Source organism: Schistocerca americana, chromosome 3, assembly GCF_021461395.2.
Source record: "Schistocerca americana isolate TAMUIC-IGC-003095 chromosome 3, iqSchAmer2.1, whole genome shotgun sequence".
In the NCBI taxonomy this organism is placed as follows: Eukaryota; Metazoa; Arthropoda; class Insecta; order Orthoptera; family Acrididae; genus Schistocerca; species Schistocerca americana.
In genome coordinates this window covers 171,104,412-171,123,061 of record NC_060121.1, presented here as the reverse complement: position 1 = coordinate 171,123,061, position 18,650 = coordinate 171,104,412, and the positions used below count along the sequence as shown (strand labels likewise).

Genomic DNA, 18,650 nt, shown 5'->3' with positions numbered 1-18,650 from the left:
GTCAACGGGGACAGTTGAAAATTTGTGTCCCGACCGGGACTCGAACCAGGGATCTCGTACTTACATGGCAGACGCTCTATCCATCTGAGCCACCGAGGGAACAGATGATAGTGCGAATGCAGGGATTTATCCCTTGCACGCTCCCCGTGAGACCCACATTCCCAACTTAATGTCCACACACACTGCGTTTATAGCACCCCTGCCCATTATTCGCGGCAGACAATCTTACCTAGTCCTATAAGAGTCCGGGCAATGCGTGTGCATCCAGCACAGAAGGAGGAGGTCAATGGCCGGTTAGCCTTAACTATATAAGGATGGTATGTGTTCTTTCGGACATGTCCGCCGCGAGTAATGAGTGTAATGGGCAGCGCACTACGGGTGTAGTGTGTGGACATTAAATTGGGTATGTGGGTCTCACGGGGAGCGTGCAAGGGATAAAACCCTGCAGTCGCAGTACCATCTGTGCCCTCGGTGGCTCAGATGGATAAAGCGTCTGCCATGTAAGCAAGAGGTTCGAGTCCCGGTCGGTGCACACATTTTCAATTGTCCCCGTTGATGTTTATCAACGCCTGTCGACAGCTTGGGGTCTTGAATTAATTATCATATCATTTTACTTAAAAGTCGCTTTCCCGGTGTCGGCGGATAAATGCTGTGCATGCAAGCATGTCCGAAGGAACTTTGCATCGTAATTCAGAATAACACAGGCACTGTAATATCAAAAATTTGTAGTTGGCGTGATGAATGGCAATTGGCTCCAAAACTAGAAAAATATAAGTTGATGCGGATGAGTGGGAAAAACAAGCCTGTAACGTTCGAATACAGTTTTAGCAGTGTCCTGCTCGACACAGTCTCGTCGTTTAAGTATCTGGGTGTAATGTTGCAAAGCGATATGAAATGGAACGAGCGTGTGAGGATTGCATTAGGGAAGGCGAATGGTCGACTTCATTTTGTTGGGAGAATTTTAAGAAAGTGTGCGACATCTGTAAATCAGACTGCATAAAGGACGTCAGTGCGACTTATTCTACAACACCGATTCAGTGTTAAGGGAAGGCAACGGTCTTTTCGAGGAACACTGTCAAGGAAATTTGGAGAATCGGCATTTGAAGCTGACTCCCTACTGTAGACGACACACATTTCACGTAAGGAGCACGAAGGTAAGATACTAGAAATTAGGGCTCGTACAGAAGAACACAGTCTTCTCTCTGAGTGGAACAGGAAAGGAAGGAGAAAAAGGAACAGAAGGAGAAAAAGGAACAGAAGGAGAAAAAAGGAAAGAAAGGAGAAAAAAAAGGAACAGAAGGAGAAAAAAGGAAAGAAAGGGAAAAAAAGGAACAGAAGGAGAAAAAAAGGAAAGAAAGGAGAAAAAAAGGAAAGAAAGGGAAAAAAGGAACAGAAGGAGAAAAAAGGAAAGAAAGGGAAAAAAAAGGAACAGAAGGAGAAAAAAGGAAAGAAAGGAGAAAAAAAAGGAAAGAAAGGAGAAAAAAAAGGAAAGAAAGGAGAAAAAAAGGAAAGAAAGGAGAGAAAAAAGGAAAGAAAGGAGAAAAAAAAGGAAAGAAAGGAGAAAAAAAAGGAAAGAAAGGAGAAAAAAAAGGAAAGAAAGGAGAAAAAAAAGGAAAGAAAGGAGAAAAAAAAGGAAAGAAAGGAGAAAAAAAAGGAAAGAAAGGAGAAAAAAAAGGAAAGAAAGGAAAAAAAAAGGAAAGAAAGGAAAAAAAAAAGGAAAGAAAGGAGAAAAAAAAGGAAAGAAAGGAGAAAAAAAAGGAAAGAAAGGAGAAAAAAAAGGAAAGAAAGGAGAAAAAAAAGGAAAGAAAGGAGAAAAAAAAGGAAAGAAAGGAGAAAAAAAAGGAAAGAAAGGAGAAAAAAAAGGAAAGAAAGGAGAAAAAAAGGAAAGAAAGGAGAAAAAAAAGGAAAGAAAGGAAAAAAAAAAGGAAAGAAAGGAAAAAAAAAAGGAAAGAAAGGAAAAAAAAAGGAAAGAAAGGAAAAAAAAAGGAAAGAAAGGAAAAAAAAGGAAAGAAAGGAAAAAAAAAGGAAACAAAGGAAAAAAAAAAGGAAACAAAGGAAAAAAAAAAGGAAAGAAAGGAAAAAAAAAAAGGAAAGAAAGGAAAAAAAAAGGAAAGAAAAGAAAAAAAAAGGAAAGAAAGGAAAAAAAGGAAAGAAAGGAAAAAAAAGGAAAGGAGGGAAAAAAAGGAAAGGAGGGAAAAGATGGACAGGAGGGAAAAGATGGACAGGAGGGGGAAGATGGACAGGAGGGGGAAGATGGACAGGAGGGGGAAGATGGGTAGGAGGGGGAAGATGGGTAGGAGGGGGAAGATGGGTAGGAGGGGGAAGATGGGTAGGAGGGGGAAGATGGGTAGGAGGGGGAAGATGGGTAGGAGGGGGAAGATGGGTAGGAGGGGGAAGATGGGTAGGAGGGGGAAGATGGGTAGGAGGGGGAAGATGGGTAGGAGGGGGAAGATGGGTAGGAGGGGGAAGATGGGTAGGAGGGGGAAGATGGGTAGGAGGGGGAAGATGGGTAGGAGGGGGAAGATGGGTAGGAGGGGGAAGATGGGTAGGAGGGGGAAGATGGGTAGGAGGGGGAAGATGGGTAGGAGGGGGAAGATGGGTAGGAGGGGGAAGATGGGTAGGAGGGGGAAGATGGGTAGGAGGGGGAAGATGGGTAGGAGGGGGAAGATGGGTAGGAGGGGGAAGATGGGTAGGGGGGGAAGATGGGTAGGGGGGGGAAGATGGGTAGGGGGGGGAAGATGGGTAGGAGGGGGAAGATGGGTAGGAGGGGGAAGATGGGTAGGAGGGGGAAGATGGGTAGGAGGGGGAAGATGGGTAGGAGGGGGAAGATGGGTAGGAGGGGGAAGATGGGTAGGAGGGGGAAGATGGGTAGGAGGGAAGATGGGTAGGAGGGAAGATGGGTAGGAGGGAAGATGGGTAGGAGCGAAGATGGGTAGGAGGGAAGATGGGTAGGAGGGAAGATGGGTAGGAGGGAAGATGGGTAGGAGGGAAGATGGGTAGGAGGGAAGATGGGTAGGAGGGAAGATGGGTAGGAGGGAAGATGGGTAGGAGGGAAGATAGATAGGAGAGAGGGATAGGAGGGAAGATTCAAATGGTTCAAATGGCTCTGAGCACTATGGGACTTAACATCTGAGGTCATCAGTCCCCTAGAACTTAGAACTACTTAAACCTAACTAACCTAAGGACATCACACAACACCCAGCCATCACGAGGCAGGGAAAATCCCTGACCCCGCCGGGAATCGAACCCGAGAACCCGGGCGTGGGAAGCGAGAACGCTACCGCACGACCACGAGATGCGCGCAAAGGAGGGAAGAAAGGAGGGAAAAAGGAAGAAAGGGAAAAAGGAAGAAAGGGGAAAAGGAAGAAAGGGGAAAAGGAAGAAAGGGGAAAAGGAAGAAAGGGGAAAAGGAAGAAAGGGGAAAAGGAAGAAAGGGAAAAAGAAAGAAAGGGAAAAAGGAAGAGAGGGAAAAAGGAAGAAAGGGGGAAAAAGGAAAGGGAAAAAGGAAAGGGAAAAAGGAAAGCGAAATAACGCCGGGAAAAAGTAGTGGGAGATGCTAACGTAAGAATAAAAGAAATGTGAGCAGTAGCGGGGAGTGAATTATGGGAAGTGGTGTTACCTGACAGGGTGAAGCGGTGACGCCGACGGCGAAGCCACAAACGATCCGCCCGACCATGACGACGGGGTAGCTCTGGGCGAAGGCGAGCAGCAGCCAGCCGACTAGGAAGGGCAGCGCGGTGAGCTGCAGTGCGGTGCGTCTGCCCACCTTCTCCGACAGGTAGGAGCTGAACAGCGCCCCCAGCGGAGTCGCCGCCGAGTGCACGCTCGCTGCGGGAGGCACACAGCATACGCTCTAAGGAATGTCTTCGCAGTTAACCATATAGTCTTAGAGGAAAATATAATAGATCAAACTACGGTTCATTTAAAAAGAATCATATCAACTGTTACTATTTTGTTAGACTAATGTTAGACACATACCCAGTTACCCTTAATAAAAGTAATTTTCAGTGCAGGCAGTGTATTTGAAAAACTATTTCATAGTTTTCGGTTAGCTAGTTTGGTCCCCCTCAGGCCGCATCAGGCTACGTGATGGTAAGGACAATAGCAACAGTTAAGAATAGCATCAGGTTAAACAAGAAACGACGAATAAAAATTTGTACGTAGACCGGGATTCGAACCTGGATTTCCTGCTCACTTGGCAGTAGCGCTAACCTCTGCCCCAGCCTGACACACTGGCTGTACCCAAATGCGCGGCCATCCCCTCACACCTCCCTCCTCAATCCAAATTCCCATTCACGCCTCAGCCAGCGTGGTATTCCCCCTAAACTCTAACAGCATTGAGGCGCGCGAAATTAAGACCTATTCGAACACGAAATGGTCCTTATTATAACAATTATGCAGTGCAGAGGAACAAAATTATACTATGTGCCTTGGGTCTATATAGAGATGAATATCCGAGAAATCAGTGAGACAGCTTTCCTTGAATGTTCATATATACATATTGTGCGACTGCAGATACAGAGGGCGGTTGAGCAGTTCTTGCTGACAGGTTTCATGCAACCCGCAGTGCCTTCTAAAACCACGCACGAGATACTCAGATTCTCTCGCTTGCTATACAGAAACTATTAGTCCTACAGGAAAAGTGAATAATACCGCTTTGTAGGAAATTTTTTGTAGTTAATTTTTGTACTAAGGTACGTTTTCACGGGAGCCATGGTTTTCGAGTGATTTAAGACGACCGGCTTTGAAGATCACTTTTGTACTTTATATTGAATAATTCTAAAACTGTGGCCTGGAGCGTAAACTTAGCCCCCAGTACAAAACTTCGCTACATTAAATTACCTAAGATATGTCCCGTTCACTTTTTCTGTAGGACTGATAGTTTGCAGGTAATGAGCAAGAGTAAATGAAAATTTTGCACACGGTGTTTGAAGACGTTGCGGGTTGCATAAAACTCATGGATAGGGGCAACTGAATCACCCTCTAGAAGAAGCTGGTTTATCATGGGCTCAACAAATATCAAACACGGTTCAAATGGCTCTGAGCACTATGGGACTTAACATCTGAGGTCATCAGTACCCTAGAACTTAGAACTACTTAAACCTAACTAACCTAAGGACATGACACACATCCATGCCCGAGGCAGGATTCGAACCTGCGACCGCAGCGGTCGCGTGGTTCCAGACTGAAGCGCCTAGAACCGCTCGGCCACCGCGCCGGCCAACAAATATCAGTAGTTAATTGGCGACTCCATGTTGTCTTGTGCACTACGACCAGGTAACAGGTATACTTGAAAAAAGAGACGGCATTGGTCGTATATTTTTTACTATTGCAAAATCGATTTTCTGTCACTGAGTGACCATCTTCAGTGCTATATTGTATAACTTAAATTGGGATGCACTGTTGTCACTAAACTTACGGCAATCACATCCGCAGATGCCACCGTGACGTGATTGCCGTAAGTTTAGTGACAACAGTGCATCCCAATTTAAGTTATACAATATGGCACTGTAGATGGTCACTCAGTGACAGAAAATCGATTTTGCAATAGTAAAAAATATACGACCAATGCCGTCTCTTTTTTCAAATATCAGCATCCATAAATACTAGAATCGCAAAATCGGTAACACTGTGCTTTAGGTCCTTACTGTTCTCAGCGCTTCAGTGTTTGCACCAGAGTACATTTTGGATAAGGCACCGTCGTCGGTAACAGGAAGCGCCGCCGACTTGCCGAATATTATCGCAGAGCAACGAGGGGAGAGCGGCCGGCACTGACCTATCCAGGATTCCATATCCTCGTTGGTGTGGATGACGGAGTCGTTGTGTCGCAGCTGGGGCAGCATGACTGCCGAGAAGCCGATGGGGAAGCCGCAGCCGGCGGTGAGCAGGAGGCAGGCGGAGGCGGCCAGCAGCTGGTTGCGCGTCCCCGCGCTGCTCCACCTGGGGCGGTGCCGCCCCCCAGCGTCGTCGTCTCCGTCGTCGTCCGCGTGCGGCGCCGCCGGTGGCAGCCGCAGGGCGAGGGCGGCGGCGGCGTCGACGGGGCCCAGCTTCTCCGACGCCAGCAGCTGAGCCTGCGCGCCGGCGCCGTTCTGCAGCATTGGCGCGTCCGGTCTGGCGGGGAAACAGAGCAGGCCACACGTTATTAGGCGGTACCGTGACGTAAGGTAACGAGTCTACTTTCGCGTCAGTATCGTCTCTTCAGGGTGATTCAGATGCCCCTACCGCTGTCGTTTTATGCAACCAGCAATGTTACTAGGTTGGTGCGTAACTTACAAGGGAAACTTCCCATCGGACCCCCCTTGTTGTAACGTTAATATAAACTTGTACGATTATGAGCAAGTGAAGAACTGTTCGAAACAAAAAAACTGATGGACTTTGATTTTCCGCACCAACCACGGGGGATTTCGAAAAAATTAACTTTCCGATAAATCCCGGTGCACCGTTGTAATGTACATTAAAAACGAGAAATTTTTTATTTGAAATGTCTTTTCATACCTGCTACCCTTTCAACGTTAATCATTCGGAAATACTGAACTCATTTTTTTCCGAGGTGGTGCCTCACCCCCTTAATCGTTGCATGGGCACAATACAAAAAGTCTCTTATTTTGCTCTACTTTATATTCGAAGCCTATCGACCTCTGAGTGTATCCCCCGGTTTGCTTGTAAGCACTGTGACCTTTCTTGCAGAACAACACTTATATAGACAAGCAATAGACAATTGGAATAGAAGCCACTTGCGACGAATGTTGTCAAATTTTGTAGTACAATACGCATTCTAACTCTACGAGCTAATTCATAGTAATTGTCACTGCAGACGCAGATTTGTAAATTAGGCACAGTGGGCCAGCTCGCTTCAAAACCTGGAGAGATGTTTTTTTCAAGTGCACGTTCCGACTTAAGGCCCGCGAATTTTTTTATTTATTTTTCTTTTTTTTTAAATTACACCGATGCATACTTGCCCAGTGTTGCAGCGTCATTCCATACAGTGAATCGGACGACGACAGATGTTTTCAGATACTGTTTGTGTAGCCTATTTAATATATTACAGCTCCCTAGTTGTCAGGATATAGTAAGGTGGATAGCCTCCTAAGGCTGTTTAGGACATTTTTAACCGGTGCAATGACATATGGAATTAAAACTAAACTGCTACTAATATTTTCCGAAATCATTGGCTACAAAATTTACTCTGTATGGCTCTACCCCCCTAAATGGCTCTTCTACTACTTTAATGCACGTGTTATACGGAAAGCAAGATCTGATCGGTCACAAAACGAGAACGACATTGAAAAATTGGCACAGATGTGTTAAGCTGTGTCTTTAATGTGCCTGTCGATCGCGTCACGTGACTCTTTTCAGTTCTTAGTACACAGTTAGCACGTATAGATGCTTAGAATAGCAGTGTCTCCCTCCAACTATCGGTGCCCGTAGAGAGGTTTCGTACGATTTCATGCAACCCTACACAACGTAAATGTGATCCATTTCCTTCTTCGGCCCGGACTTGGCTCTCTCTGATGCTCATCTCTCTGCTCACATGAACCGCTGGCTAAGAAGACAACATATTGGCACAGAAAATGAACAGCAGAACAGCGTAGAGAATTGGCGGCTGCCTTCTATGACGGCGGTATTGGAAAGCTGGTAAACGCTACGAAAAATGTCTAACTCGAAGCGGCGACTGTGTAGAGAACTAGCTGGAATGTGCAGCAAACTGCTGCAAATAAAACATTTTTAATTTTCACTGGTTTCTATTTCACGACCGATCAGACCTTACTTTCCGAACAGTCATCTTAGTACACTTAACAATTTCAAATGCGTCTGCGTGCGTATATTTGAACGTTTTGGTGGTTCAAATGGCTCTGACCACTATGGGACTTAACTGCTGAGGTCATCAGTCCCCTAGAACTTAGAACTACTTGAACCTAACTAACCTAAGTACATCACACGCATCCATGCTCGAGGCAGGATTCGAACCTGTGACCGCAGCGGTCGCGCGGTTCGAAACTGAAGTGCCTAGAATCGCTCGGCCACACCGGCCGGCTCGTTTTAGTGGACGGTAATTTCTCTACCGAGCGGCAGTGCCGCATGGTAAAAATGCGTCCTTCATTGTTGCAATTATCTCAAACTAAAAAGGAAGTAATTATTATTTTCGGTAGTATTCTTTGGGGGCTATTCCGAATTGCGATCAATTTTTTTCGCAAATAATTTCTTTTACAAGATTAAAATTTCCCCGAGTAATATTTCTTTCTTCGCGAAATGCTGCAGAAGTATTCAAATTTTGTACAGAGAACTCTAGAACTAAAAGGTACATTTCTTCTCGACCAGATTCACGGGACACACAATATTCGGCTATATAATACACGATGCCGACATAAGCCCACTTAGTTCTGATGCACTGAGGTGCCATAACCGAAGCAGCCCTGTTGCCAATTGGTCGACTATATGAAGATGTACAGGAAGCTCGGGATAAGGACACCTGGCATTACTGGGACTTTACACACAAATATTCCAGTGAGATAACCATGCATCTCGTATTCCATCAGCTTCTGGCCTCTATGGATCCTTTCATCTCGAGACTCCAGAAAATGGCAATTGAAGAAGATAAACAGCTGCCACCTGAGATAAAATGGAAATGTCGTGTGGCTAGGGCCTCCCGTCGGGTAGACCGTTCGCCTGGTGCAGGTCTTTCGATTTGACGCCACTTCGGCGACCTGCGCGTCGATGGGGACGAAATGATGATAAAAGATGGGCTTTTCGAACCATTTCCCGGTTGACAACCCAGCAGCGACTTTTCTGAAAGCAATAATGACATAAGCGACGAATGTTGTTACGTTTTAGATATAAAAATATACAATAACGACTAAAACATTTCAACACGACAGTTTCGGCTTCTAATTTGTTATCAGCGAAATTTTGCTTGAATCCGCTAAATTTATAATTTTTGATCCGCCAAATGGATCCAACATTTTGAAATTTGTAATTTCGACATCCGATTCCTAATGAGCGATCCAAAGAATCTAAAAAGAGCACAGTTTCATAGGATTTTATATCCATTTTTCTGTTATGTCCAGGTTGCGAAGCGATCTAGCCCACTGTGCGGCGCCAATATGAGTAACTTGCCCCATACCGGGAGCGCATACGGACGTAGCTGTACAGTAAAGCCAGTGTTCTGTTCTAAGTCTCATGCATCTGAACACGAGACTTATTCCCAACGTGCAACCTGTGCTTTCGGTGAAGTTACAGTGTACGAGTATACGCGAAGTTAACGCACAGTCATGGACTTCCTGAACATACACTATCAGTAATGAAGGAGCTAAAATGGAAATTGTCCGCATGTTAAAGATAGAAAACTGTAGAATCATGGTCGCTCTAATCGCATTTTAATTCGCGTTCGACTTCCAAAGCCATTCCTGCTTGACGACAACCTTCTAAACGGAAAACCGGTTAGCAATGGCAGCAGGTCAAACACAGCGAGTTTTTCATTTTTTAGTATGGAAGTATTCTCTCAATGTGTGACGGAAGAGTTACTTAATGTGGCTGTATTTTTATATGCAAGGACCAACAGTAAAAATAATTTACTACTTCCACTTACTAATTTTTATAACGCTGCTGAAGGTTGCCTTATTTGTAATAAATATCATTTCGTACAGCTTTTATCGATTTCTGGATCTCAATGACGATCGCAAAATTTGCACAGGCTGCAAAGCACCAGAAGTATCAATAAAAAATGTTCTCTCTCTCTCTCTCTCTCTCTCTCTCTCTCTCTGTCTCTGTGTGTGTGTGTGTGTGTGTGTGTGTGTGTGTGTGTGTGTGTGTGTGTGTGTGTATACGTAACTCCGGCAGAAGCAACGTAATGAATTTAGTTAAGTCACAAGAAAACATGTTTTATGTCATCAATAAAGGAAACATTTATTCGCCGACAAGGTTGGAACTGAACTACCTACACTATCGGAAACATGTTTATCGGAGGTTGTTTTGTGACCTCGGCGACCTTGGCAACGTTTGCCAGCAACGCGGACAGGCGGGAGTCTGCGAGAACCAACTTGCTTCGCGTCTAGCAGTTTCTCGTTCGAACTACAAAGCACCTCGAGCGACTGGGAAAATATGTGTGACATTTCAAGTTGAAGTAAAAATTACGGCACAGACGATCGTAGTCATGTAGTAATGCTGCTGAAGTAAAACTGGTAGAATTACGACCCATATACCTCAAGCGGCATTCCACCGAAACTCAGCACATGCCATGTTTCTTGACTTCCGGAAGTCATAGGACACATTTCTCTACAGTCATCACGTGAACAAAACTCGAGCTTGTGGAATACAGAATCAGATTTGTGACTGGCTGGAACGCTTCTTAGAAGTTAGTCTTGAACGTAAAATGTGGAAACTGCTTCGGGTCTATCCCAAGGCAGTGTTGCAAGACCGTTACCTGTAAATGACCTGATGGAAACCGCTACAAGCTCAAAGAGCCTTAGGATGGTGTTTTTACTTCCCACATGAAAGAAGCTGAAAGATGGACAAATGTCAGACCGATTCATTGAATAGTCTTAAAAATAAATTACTTCAGTAACGAAGGTGTCAGCCTACGAAAAACCTTCGTAGATCAATCCTTGACTGTTCTTCGCCGAATGATTTGGAGTCATAAATAGGTACTGCGAGAAGAGCGTGTTCCATTACACGGGGGATTAACAGAAAATGTCCGAGAGGTAACGTTTCAGTAGTCTACTAACAACGTATTACTTCTTCTGGTATATGCCTCAATCAGTTACCAATTAAAGAATTACGAGCTACAAGAGAATGTCCTCGTTGGAAGATAATTAAGAAACGGAAAAAACACTAGGGTGAAATGATGTAATGAATAGAGCGTTCTCTAAATGTGGACATATACATGGTAATGTCTATGACGGAGAGAAAGAAATCGGTAATATTACAAGATTACTGACTAAGATCTAGAGCACATCAGAGTATTTAAATACTTACAGCCAATATACTAACTAGGGCGATGAAATAGAACGAACACCTGAAGGCGAATAGAACAGATCGAGGAAAGACCATTACATCATTAAAGGAGATCGCTTAGAGGACAATAGTGCGACTAATGAAAGGGTATTGCTGTAGTGTTTGGAGTTCTTATGAAGCGGTGATGATCACTACAGTTGCTCTAACCCAGGACCGTGATTTTACTAGAGTAATTGCCAATTTACTGGACAATCAAAGATTCAGTGTTGAATTTTAAGCAAGTGACAGCCCTTTGAGGGACAAAAGAAATGGTGTAAACCAAGGGAGTGTATTGTCACCGGTGCTCTTGGAAGTTTACACAAATGATCAGCCAAGACGTAATACACGCGAAAGTTTCAGATATGCTGATGACCTTGAACAAGGCACTGACAAGAGCTCAAGCAATGTTTTCTGATTACTACACTGAGGTGATAAAAGTCATGGGTTACCATGTGGGACCTCCTTTCGCCCGGCGTAGTGCAACGACTTGACCTGGCGTGGACTTAACAAGTCGTTGGAACTCCCCTGCAAAAATACAGAACCATGCTGCTTCTAAAGCCATCTATATTTGTGAAAATGTAGCCAGCGCAGGATTTTGTGCACGATATGACCTCTAGCTTATATACCTTAAATATTCGATGGGATCTGGATGGCGAAATCATTCGCTCGAACAGTCCAGAATGTTATTCAAACCAATCGTGAACAAGCGCAGCGCACTGTCGTCCGTAAAAATTCCATCATTGGCTGCAGAAAGTCTCCAAGTAGCCGAACGTAAACCATTTCCAGGCAATGATCGATTCAGTTGGATCAGACGACGTAGTCCACTCCATGTAACCATACCTCGCATTCCATTAGCATTACGGATCCACTATCAACTTGAGCAGTGCCTTGTTGACAACTAGGGTCTATGGCTTTGTGGCGTCTGTGTCACACGCGAACCCTGCAATCAGCTCTTACCAACTAAAATCGGGACTCATCTGACTAGACCACGGTTTTACAGTCGTGTAGAGTCAAAGCGATACAGTCACGAGCCCAGGAGAGGAGCTGCAGGCGATGTCGTGCTGTTAGCGAAGGCACTCGCATCGGTTGTCTGCTGCCATAACCCTTTAACGACAAATTCCGCCGCACTGTCCTAGCTGGACAGGGACAGGGAATCAGCGATCATAAAGCGGTTACTGCATCGATGATTTCAGCCGTAAATAGAAATATTAAAAAAGGTAGTGGGATTTTTCTGTTTAGAAAAAGTGACAAAAAGCAGATTTCAGAGTACCTGACGGTTCAACACAAAAGTTTTGTCTCAAGTACAGAGAGTGTTGAGGATCAGTGGACAAAGTTCAAAACCATCGTACAATATGCGTTAGATGAGTATGTGCCAAGCAAGATCGTGAGAGATGGAAAAGAGCCACCGTGGTACAACAACCGAGTTAGAAAACTGCTGCGGAAGCAAAGGGAACTTCACAGCAAACATAAACATAGCCAAAGCCTTGCAGACAAACAAAAATTACGCGAAGCGAAATGTAGTGTGATGAGGGCTATGCGAGAGGCGTTCAATGAATTCGGAAGTAAAATTCTATGTACTGACTTGGCAGAAAATCCTAAGAAATTTTGGTAGGCGGATAAAAACAAAATGTCTAGACGCTCTGTGACCAAAATGGTACTGAAACAGAGGATCACAGACTAAAGACCGAAATACTTAATGTCTTCTTCCAAAGCTGTTTCACAGAGGAAGACTGCACTGTAGTTCTTTTCTAGATTGTCGCACAGATGACAAAATGGTAGATATCGAAATAGACGACAGAGGGATAGATAAACAATTAAAATCGCTCAAAAGAGGAAAGGCCGCTGGACCTGATGGGATACCAGTTCGATTTTACACAGAGTACGCGAAGGAACTTGCCCCCCTTCTTGCAGCGGTGTACCGTTGGTCTCTAGACGAACGTAGCGTTCCAAAGGATTGGAAAAGGGCACAGGTCTTCCCTGTTTTCAAGGGACGTCGAACAGATGTGCAGAACTATAGACCTATATGTCTAACGTCTATCAGTTGTAGAATTTTGCAACACACACTATGTTTGAGTACAATGACTTTTCTAGAGACTAGAAATCTACTCTGTAGGAATCAGCATGGGTTTCGAAAAAGACGGTCGTGTGAAACTCAGCTCGCGCTATTCGTCCACGAGACTCAGAGGGCCATAGACACGGGTTCACAGGTAGATGCCGTGTTTCTTGACTTCCGCAAGGCGTTCGATACAATTCCCCACAGTCGTTTAATGAACAAAGTAAGAGCATATGGACTATCAGACCAATTGTGTGATTGGATTGAAGAGTTCCTAGGTGGCAGAACGCTGCATGTTGTTCTCAATGGAGAGAAATCTTCCGAAGTAAGAGTGATTTCAGGTGTGCCGCAGGAGAGAGTCGTAGGACCGTTGCTATTCACAATATACATAAATGACCTTGTGTATAACATCAGAAGTTCACTGAGGCTTTTTGCGGATGATGCTGTAGTTTATCGAGAGGTTGTAACAATGGAAAATTGTACTGAAATGCAGGAGGATATGTAGCGAATTGACGCATGGTGCAGGGAATGGCAATTGAATGTCAATATAGACAAGTGTAATGTGCTGCGCATACATAGAAAGAGAGATCCCCTATCATTTATATACAATATAGCAGATCAGCAACTGGAAGCAGTTAATGCCATAAATTATCTGGGAGTAGGCATTAGGAGCGATTTAAAATGGAATGATCATATAAAGTTGATCGTCGGTAAAGCAGATGCCAGACAGATTCATTGGAAGAATCCTAAGGTAATGCAATGCGAAAACAAAGGAAGTAGGTTACAGTACGCTTGTTCGCCCGCTGCTTGAATACTGCTCAGCAGTGTGGGGATCCGTACTAGGTGGGGTTGATAGGAGAGAGAGAGAGAAGATCCAACGGAGAGCAGCGCGCTTCGTTACAGGATCATTTAGTAATCGCGAAAGCGTTACGGAGTTGATAAATAAACTCCAGTGGAAGACTCTGCAGGAGAGACACTCAGTAGCTCGGGTACGGGCTTTTGTTGAAGTTTCGATAACATACCTTCACCGCAGAGTCAAGCAGTATATTGCTCCCTCCTACGTATATCTCGCGAAGAGACCATGAGGATAGAGAGATTAGAGCCCACACAGGGGCATACCACAATCCTCCTTTCCACGAACAATACGAGACTGGAATAGAAGGGAGAACCGATAGAGGTACTCTAAGTACCCTCCGCCACACTCCGTCAGGTGGCTTGCGGAGTATGGATGTAGATGTAGATACGTTCGTCGTACGTCTCACATTGATTTCTGCGGCTATTTCACGCAGTGGTTGTTGTCTGTTAGCACTGACAACTCAACGCAAACGTCGCTCTCTTGGACGTTAAGTGAAGGACGTCTGCCACTGCGCTGTCCGTAATGCGAGGTATTGTCTGAAATTTGGTGTTCTCGGCACACTCTTGACACTGTGGATCTCTGAATATACAGGGTGGTCCCTTGATCGTGACGGGGCCAATATCTCACGAAATAGGCACCATCTAGCGGGCCAACCATAGCGCCATCTGGTTTCCCGCTTCAAGCTAGACAAATTTCGTTCTTTGTAGTTTTTTCGTTTGACGCTTATTTCGTGAGATATTTGTCCCGGTCATGATCAATGGACCGCCCTGTATAATTCCCTAACGATTTCCGAAATGTCCGTGCGTCTAGCTCTACTTACCATACCGCGTTCAAAGCCTTAAGTCCCGAAGTGCGGCTTTAATCCCGTAGGAAATCTTTTCACGAGAAACACCTGAATACCATTGATAGCTCCGCCTATGCAATGCTCTTTTATACTTAGTGTGCGCGATACTACCGCCATCTGCATATGTGCATAACGCTATCTCACGACATTTGTCACCTCAGTACATAGATCCCCAAGTGAATGCTGCTAACTCGAATAAATAAATGAATCAAGCAGGGGTTGGAGCAACCCTTCAACGAATTCAGGGACAAGCTTGGGGGTAGCATTCGCAACAGAGTGATATAGCCAGCCCATACGGAATCTAAGAGGAGTGCTCGTAGAACTTTAATGAGCATCTTCGGAAGAAGGGTGACACGTTTCTCGCAACACCCTGTTGGTTGAATTAACATGACTAGTGCTGGACGAATGTGCGATGTTTTGCTGCCACCGTCGTTTATCTCGCCCTGAGAACAACAGAGAATAGATTGCGTACAGGGGCATATAGGCACGCATTCTTTCCTCACTCACTACACGAATGGAAAATTAGAAAATCACAAACATTGGTACTAACAAGGGAACCTCCCCGTCGCACCCCCCTCAGATTTAGTTATAAGTTGGCACAGTGGATAGGCCTTGAGAAACTGAACACAGATCAATCGAGAAAACAGGAAGAAGTTGTGTGGAACTATGAAAAAAATAAGCAAAATATACAAGATAGGCAACATCAAGGATATGGTGGGCTCAGTAGCGCCGTGGTCCCGTGGTTAGCGTGAGCAACTGCGGAACGAAAGGTCCTTGATTCAGGTCTTCCCTCGAGCAAAAATTTTTACTTTCTTTATTTTCGCAAAGTTATGATCTGTCCGTTCGTTCATTGACGTCTCTGTAATAAGTTTAGTGTCTGTGTTTTGCGACCGCACCGCAAAACCGTGCGATTAGTAGACGAAAGGACGTGCCTCTCCAATGGGAACCGAAAACCTTTGATCGCAAGGTCATAGGTCAACCGATTCCTGCGCAGGAAAATACGTCTGGTATATTCTATACGACACTGGTGACGGCATGTGCGTCACATGACAGGAATATGTTGTCGACCGACCTAACTTGTACACTTGGCGAATTGGTGAAAAGATTCTTCTACCTCGCCCGATTTAGGTTTTCTTGTGGATGTGATAATCACTCCCAAAAAAGTGATGAAAACATAAGAGTTTGTCACATAAACTGCAACAAATGAATGCAACAGTTTCACAGTCGCACAGTTTTCCCTGTGCTCTGTCAAAACATATGTTTTTAACGTTATCAAATTTTTCCGTGTGTAGACTGTCAAATCCTGCATATGTCCAAGCAAATCTGAACATGTCCTGGAATTTTGGAGAGCGAAGTTGATTATGTGTAAGCACCTGAACTTGATAATTGTCTGAAAATAAAAAATTAAACTTTTCACGCGAGGGAAGACTTGAACCAAGGACCTTTCGTTCCGCAGCTGCTAACGCTAACCACGGGACCACGGCGCTACTGAGCCCACATTAACCTTGATGTTGCATATCTTGCGCATGAACTACTCAGTTTGTATATTTTGCTTATTTTTTTCATAGTTCCACACAGCTTCTTCCGGTTTTCCCGATTGATCTGTGTTCAGTTCTTCAAGGCCTATCCACTGTGCCAACTTATAAATAAATCTGAGGGGGATGCGATGGGGAGGTTCCCTTGTAAGCACCCTGCACCTCGCACATTGTTCTTGGTTGCGGAGAGTGCAAGTAGATGTAGATTTATACAGAGTCTTACCAGTGCCAGTTTGTGATGGGAAAAGAAAGGATGATGGTAGAACACAAGGAACACTCCTCCACACACATTAAGCTGACCTGTGGAGCATAAAAGTGAAAGTGAACTGCAGGTACTGGGGTCGGCAGCCATCAACATGCTGATTAACACAGTGCATAAGCGTCATATCCCGTATTTCCCAGAATTGCCACCGTGTTGAAAAGGGGTCAAATTAAGCTTATCCGTTTACGTTCAACCGTTTTTTAGAAAACGATGGTCAAAGTTTTGGAGGTAATTTATGTGCATTTCAGCGAGTAAATAGACCAGCCGAAGAGGGGCTTAGGGCTACTGCCGCATTTTCACAATTTTGCATTTTGTTCAAAACCCGATCACTATTTTCATCTTTTTTTTCGTTTATCCACCAATGGCTACACGGATATTTTCCAGTGCATATTTAAATAACGTTGTCATTCGTCTCCTAATTGTCTGTCTGGTGAATAAATTTACAAATAGAAAAAGTAATACTAATAAATTCGTGGGAAAATTAATTGAAATTGTTTTCGGTGAAATTCCATTAGCGTATCTTGATTCATAATCAGTTGCAAGCGCCAGTTTTCGGAGAAGCGTTCAATGATGCTTGATTTGATGTGAAATTATTGCTAACAAGTGAAATAGTCGGTAGTGTTAACGACGCGTCTTTCCGGAGTAAGAGTCATATGAATAAATGTCTCTGTGGCAAATTTGGAATTTGTGTTTTCAATGTGTCTACTAACGGTATCATTCAATGGAAACGCACGGTATCTTCCTCAAAATAACTATTTGAATAAAATATAATAAGAACTGATATAAGAGTGGAGGATAAGAATGAGAATTTAGAAGTCTGTAACCCCAGAAAATACCAAACACACACATACAATATAAAATAAAAGTATGACTCTTATTGTGAAACCCAGCTGCAATTTTACAATTAATGTAACGCATATGTGTTCTCTAACCTGATAAGAAAAATTCATGTAGTAACCTTGTAAGGTTATCTGTGGATAAATGAAAAAAAATTAAATAAAAAGAATAATCGGGTTTCGAACACGGGACACAGAAGTGAGAGGCCGTGATGCCAGTCACTATGCCACCAATTGGACTGAGGTTATAGCGCGCTAAAAGGCATCAAAATTGTGTCGAGAACATTGACCTCCGTTTTTTGAGAAAAGGGCGAATATTTACGGATAAGTCAGGACACGTGTTCGTTTATTTTGGCTCTCTTCCACTGAGCGTAGTTTCTGGGAAATCGGATTTATGGCACTTGCCGTGGTCTCCTCTTAAGATTAGGAGAACCTTGCCGACACGTACATCCGCTTATTGGACGTCCTAGTTGACGGTCAGAAAAATGAAACCTTGACCATCACTTGCAGCTGACAAACTTTGCGCGCTGGCAAGCCGTTAAGTAACAGGGAACATCGATTCTCCTGTCAGTTCTCGCGAAGTCCATCCACACCGGCTGACGACCAGACCGTGCCGACAGAAGAGGAAGCGCCACGGCCGAAGTTAGGGTCGGTGGCAACAAACACTAAACTTGTCGACAGGCAGCATCATGTAATGGATTATAACAGTAGTGGTATGTTTTACTATCGTGGTTCTGATACACGGATTTACGCATGCTGCGTCGTAACGCGATAACTACCGACGTCGGCAGCGTCTCTTTCTTGCGTGCTGTTGTCGTTTCTCAGCATAACGCATTTCTTCACTCCCCTTGTCACGACAGTCGCGGCCACTAACAATCACGATGAGCTGCTTAAAATGGAGCTCCTCAGATTTCGAAGAACTAACAATCTATAACCTGTTAACGTCAATATTTTCTGCACAATCTGCTTGGGGCACAAAATCAAGCGGTTTTGACGGATAGAATTATACGTTACTCAGAATGATGAATACTCAACAGGAAAGAACCTAATATCAATTATACCCCAGGGAAACTTAACACACTGCGGACGGATCCTGAGTACACACTTGTTTCGTGCGCCATCCGTTACGGACGGATCTCGAGGTAACACTGTTTTCTGCATGTTGTCTGTAGATGCCATCTCTTGTGATCGTCTATTTAGTTGTTCACATCAGTAGTATCAAACAAGATTGCCTTTATGTACTTTTCGATTATTGAGCATTTTAATGTATTTTGA

The 18,650-nt window shown here is 44.2% G+C and overlaps 1 protein-coding gene across 1 annotated transcript in view; it reads right to left on the bottom strand.

The window, feature by feature from the left end:
* The window catches only part of LOC124605680 (facilitated trehalose transporter Tret1-like), an 87,070-nt gene that overhangs the window by 18,389 nt on the left and 50,031 nt on the right, over positions 1-18,650 (bottom strand). Inside the window, exons 2-3 of the mRNA XM_047137531.1 lie at positions 5,777-6,111; positions 3,620-3,828 (exon numbers count right to left, since the gene is read on the bottom strand). Of these exons, the coding sequence (XP_046993487.1) occupies positions 3,620-3,828; positions 5,777-6,111 (544 nt within the window). The remainder of the gene's footprint in view (positions 1-3,619; positions 3,829-5,776; positions 6,112-18,650) is intronic.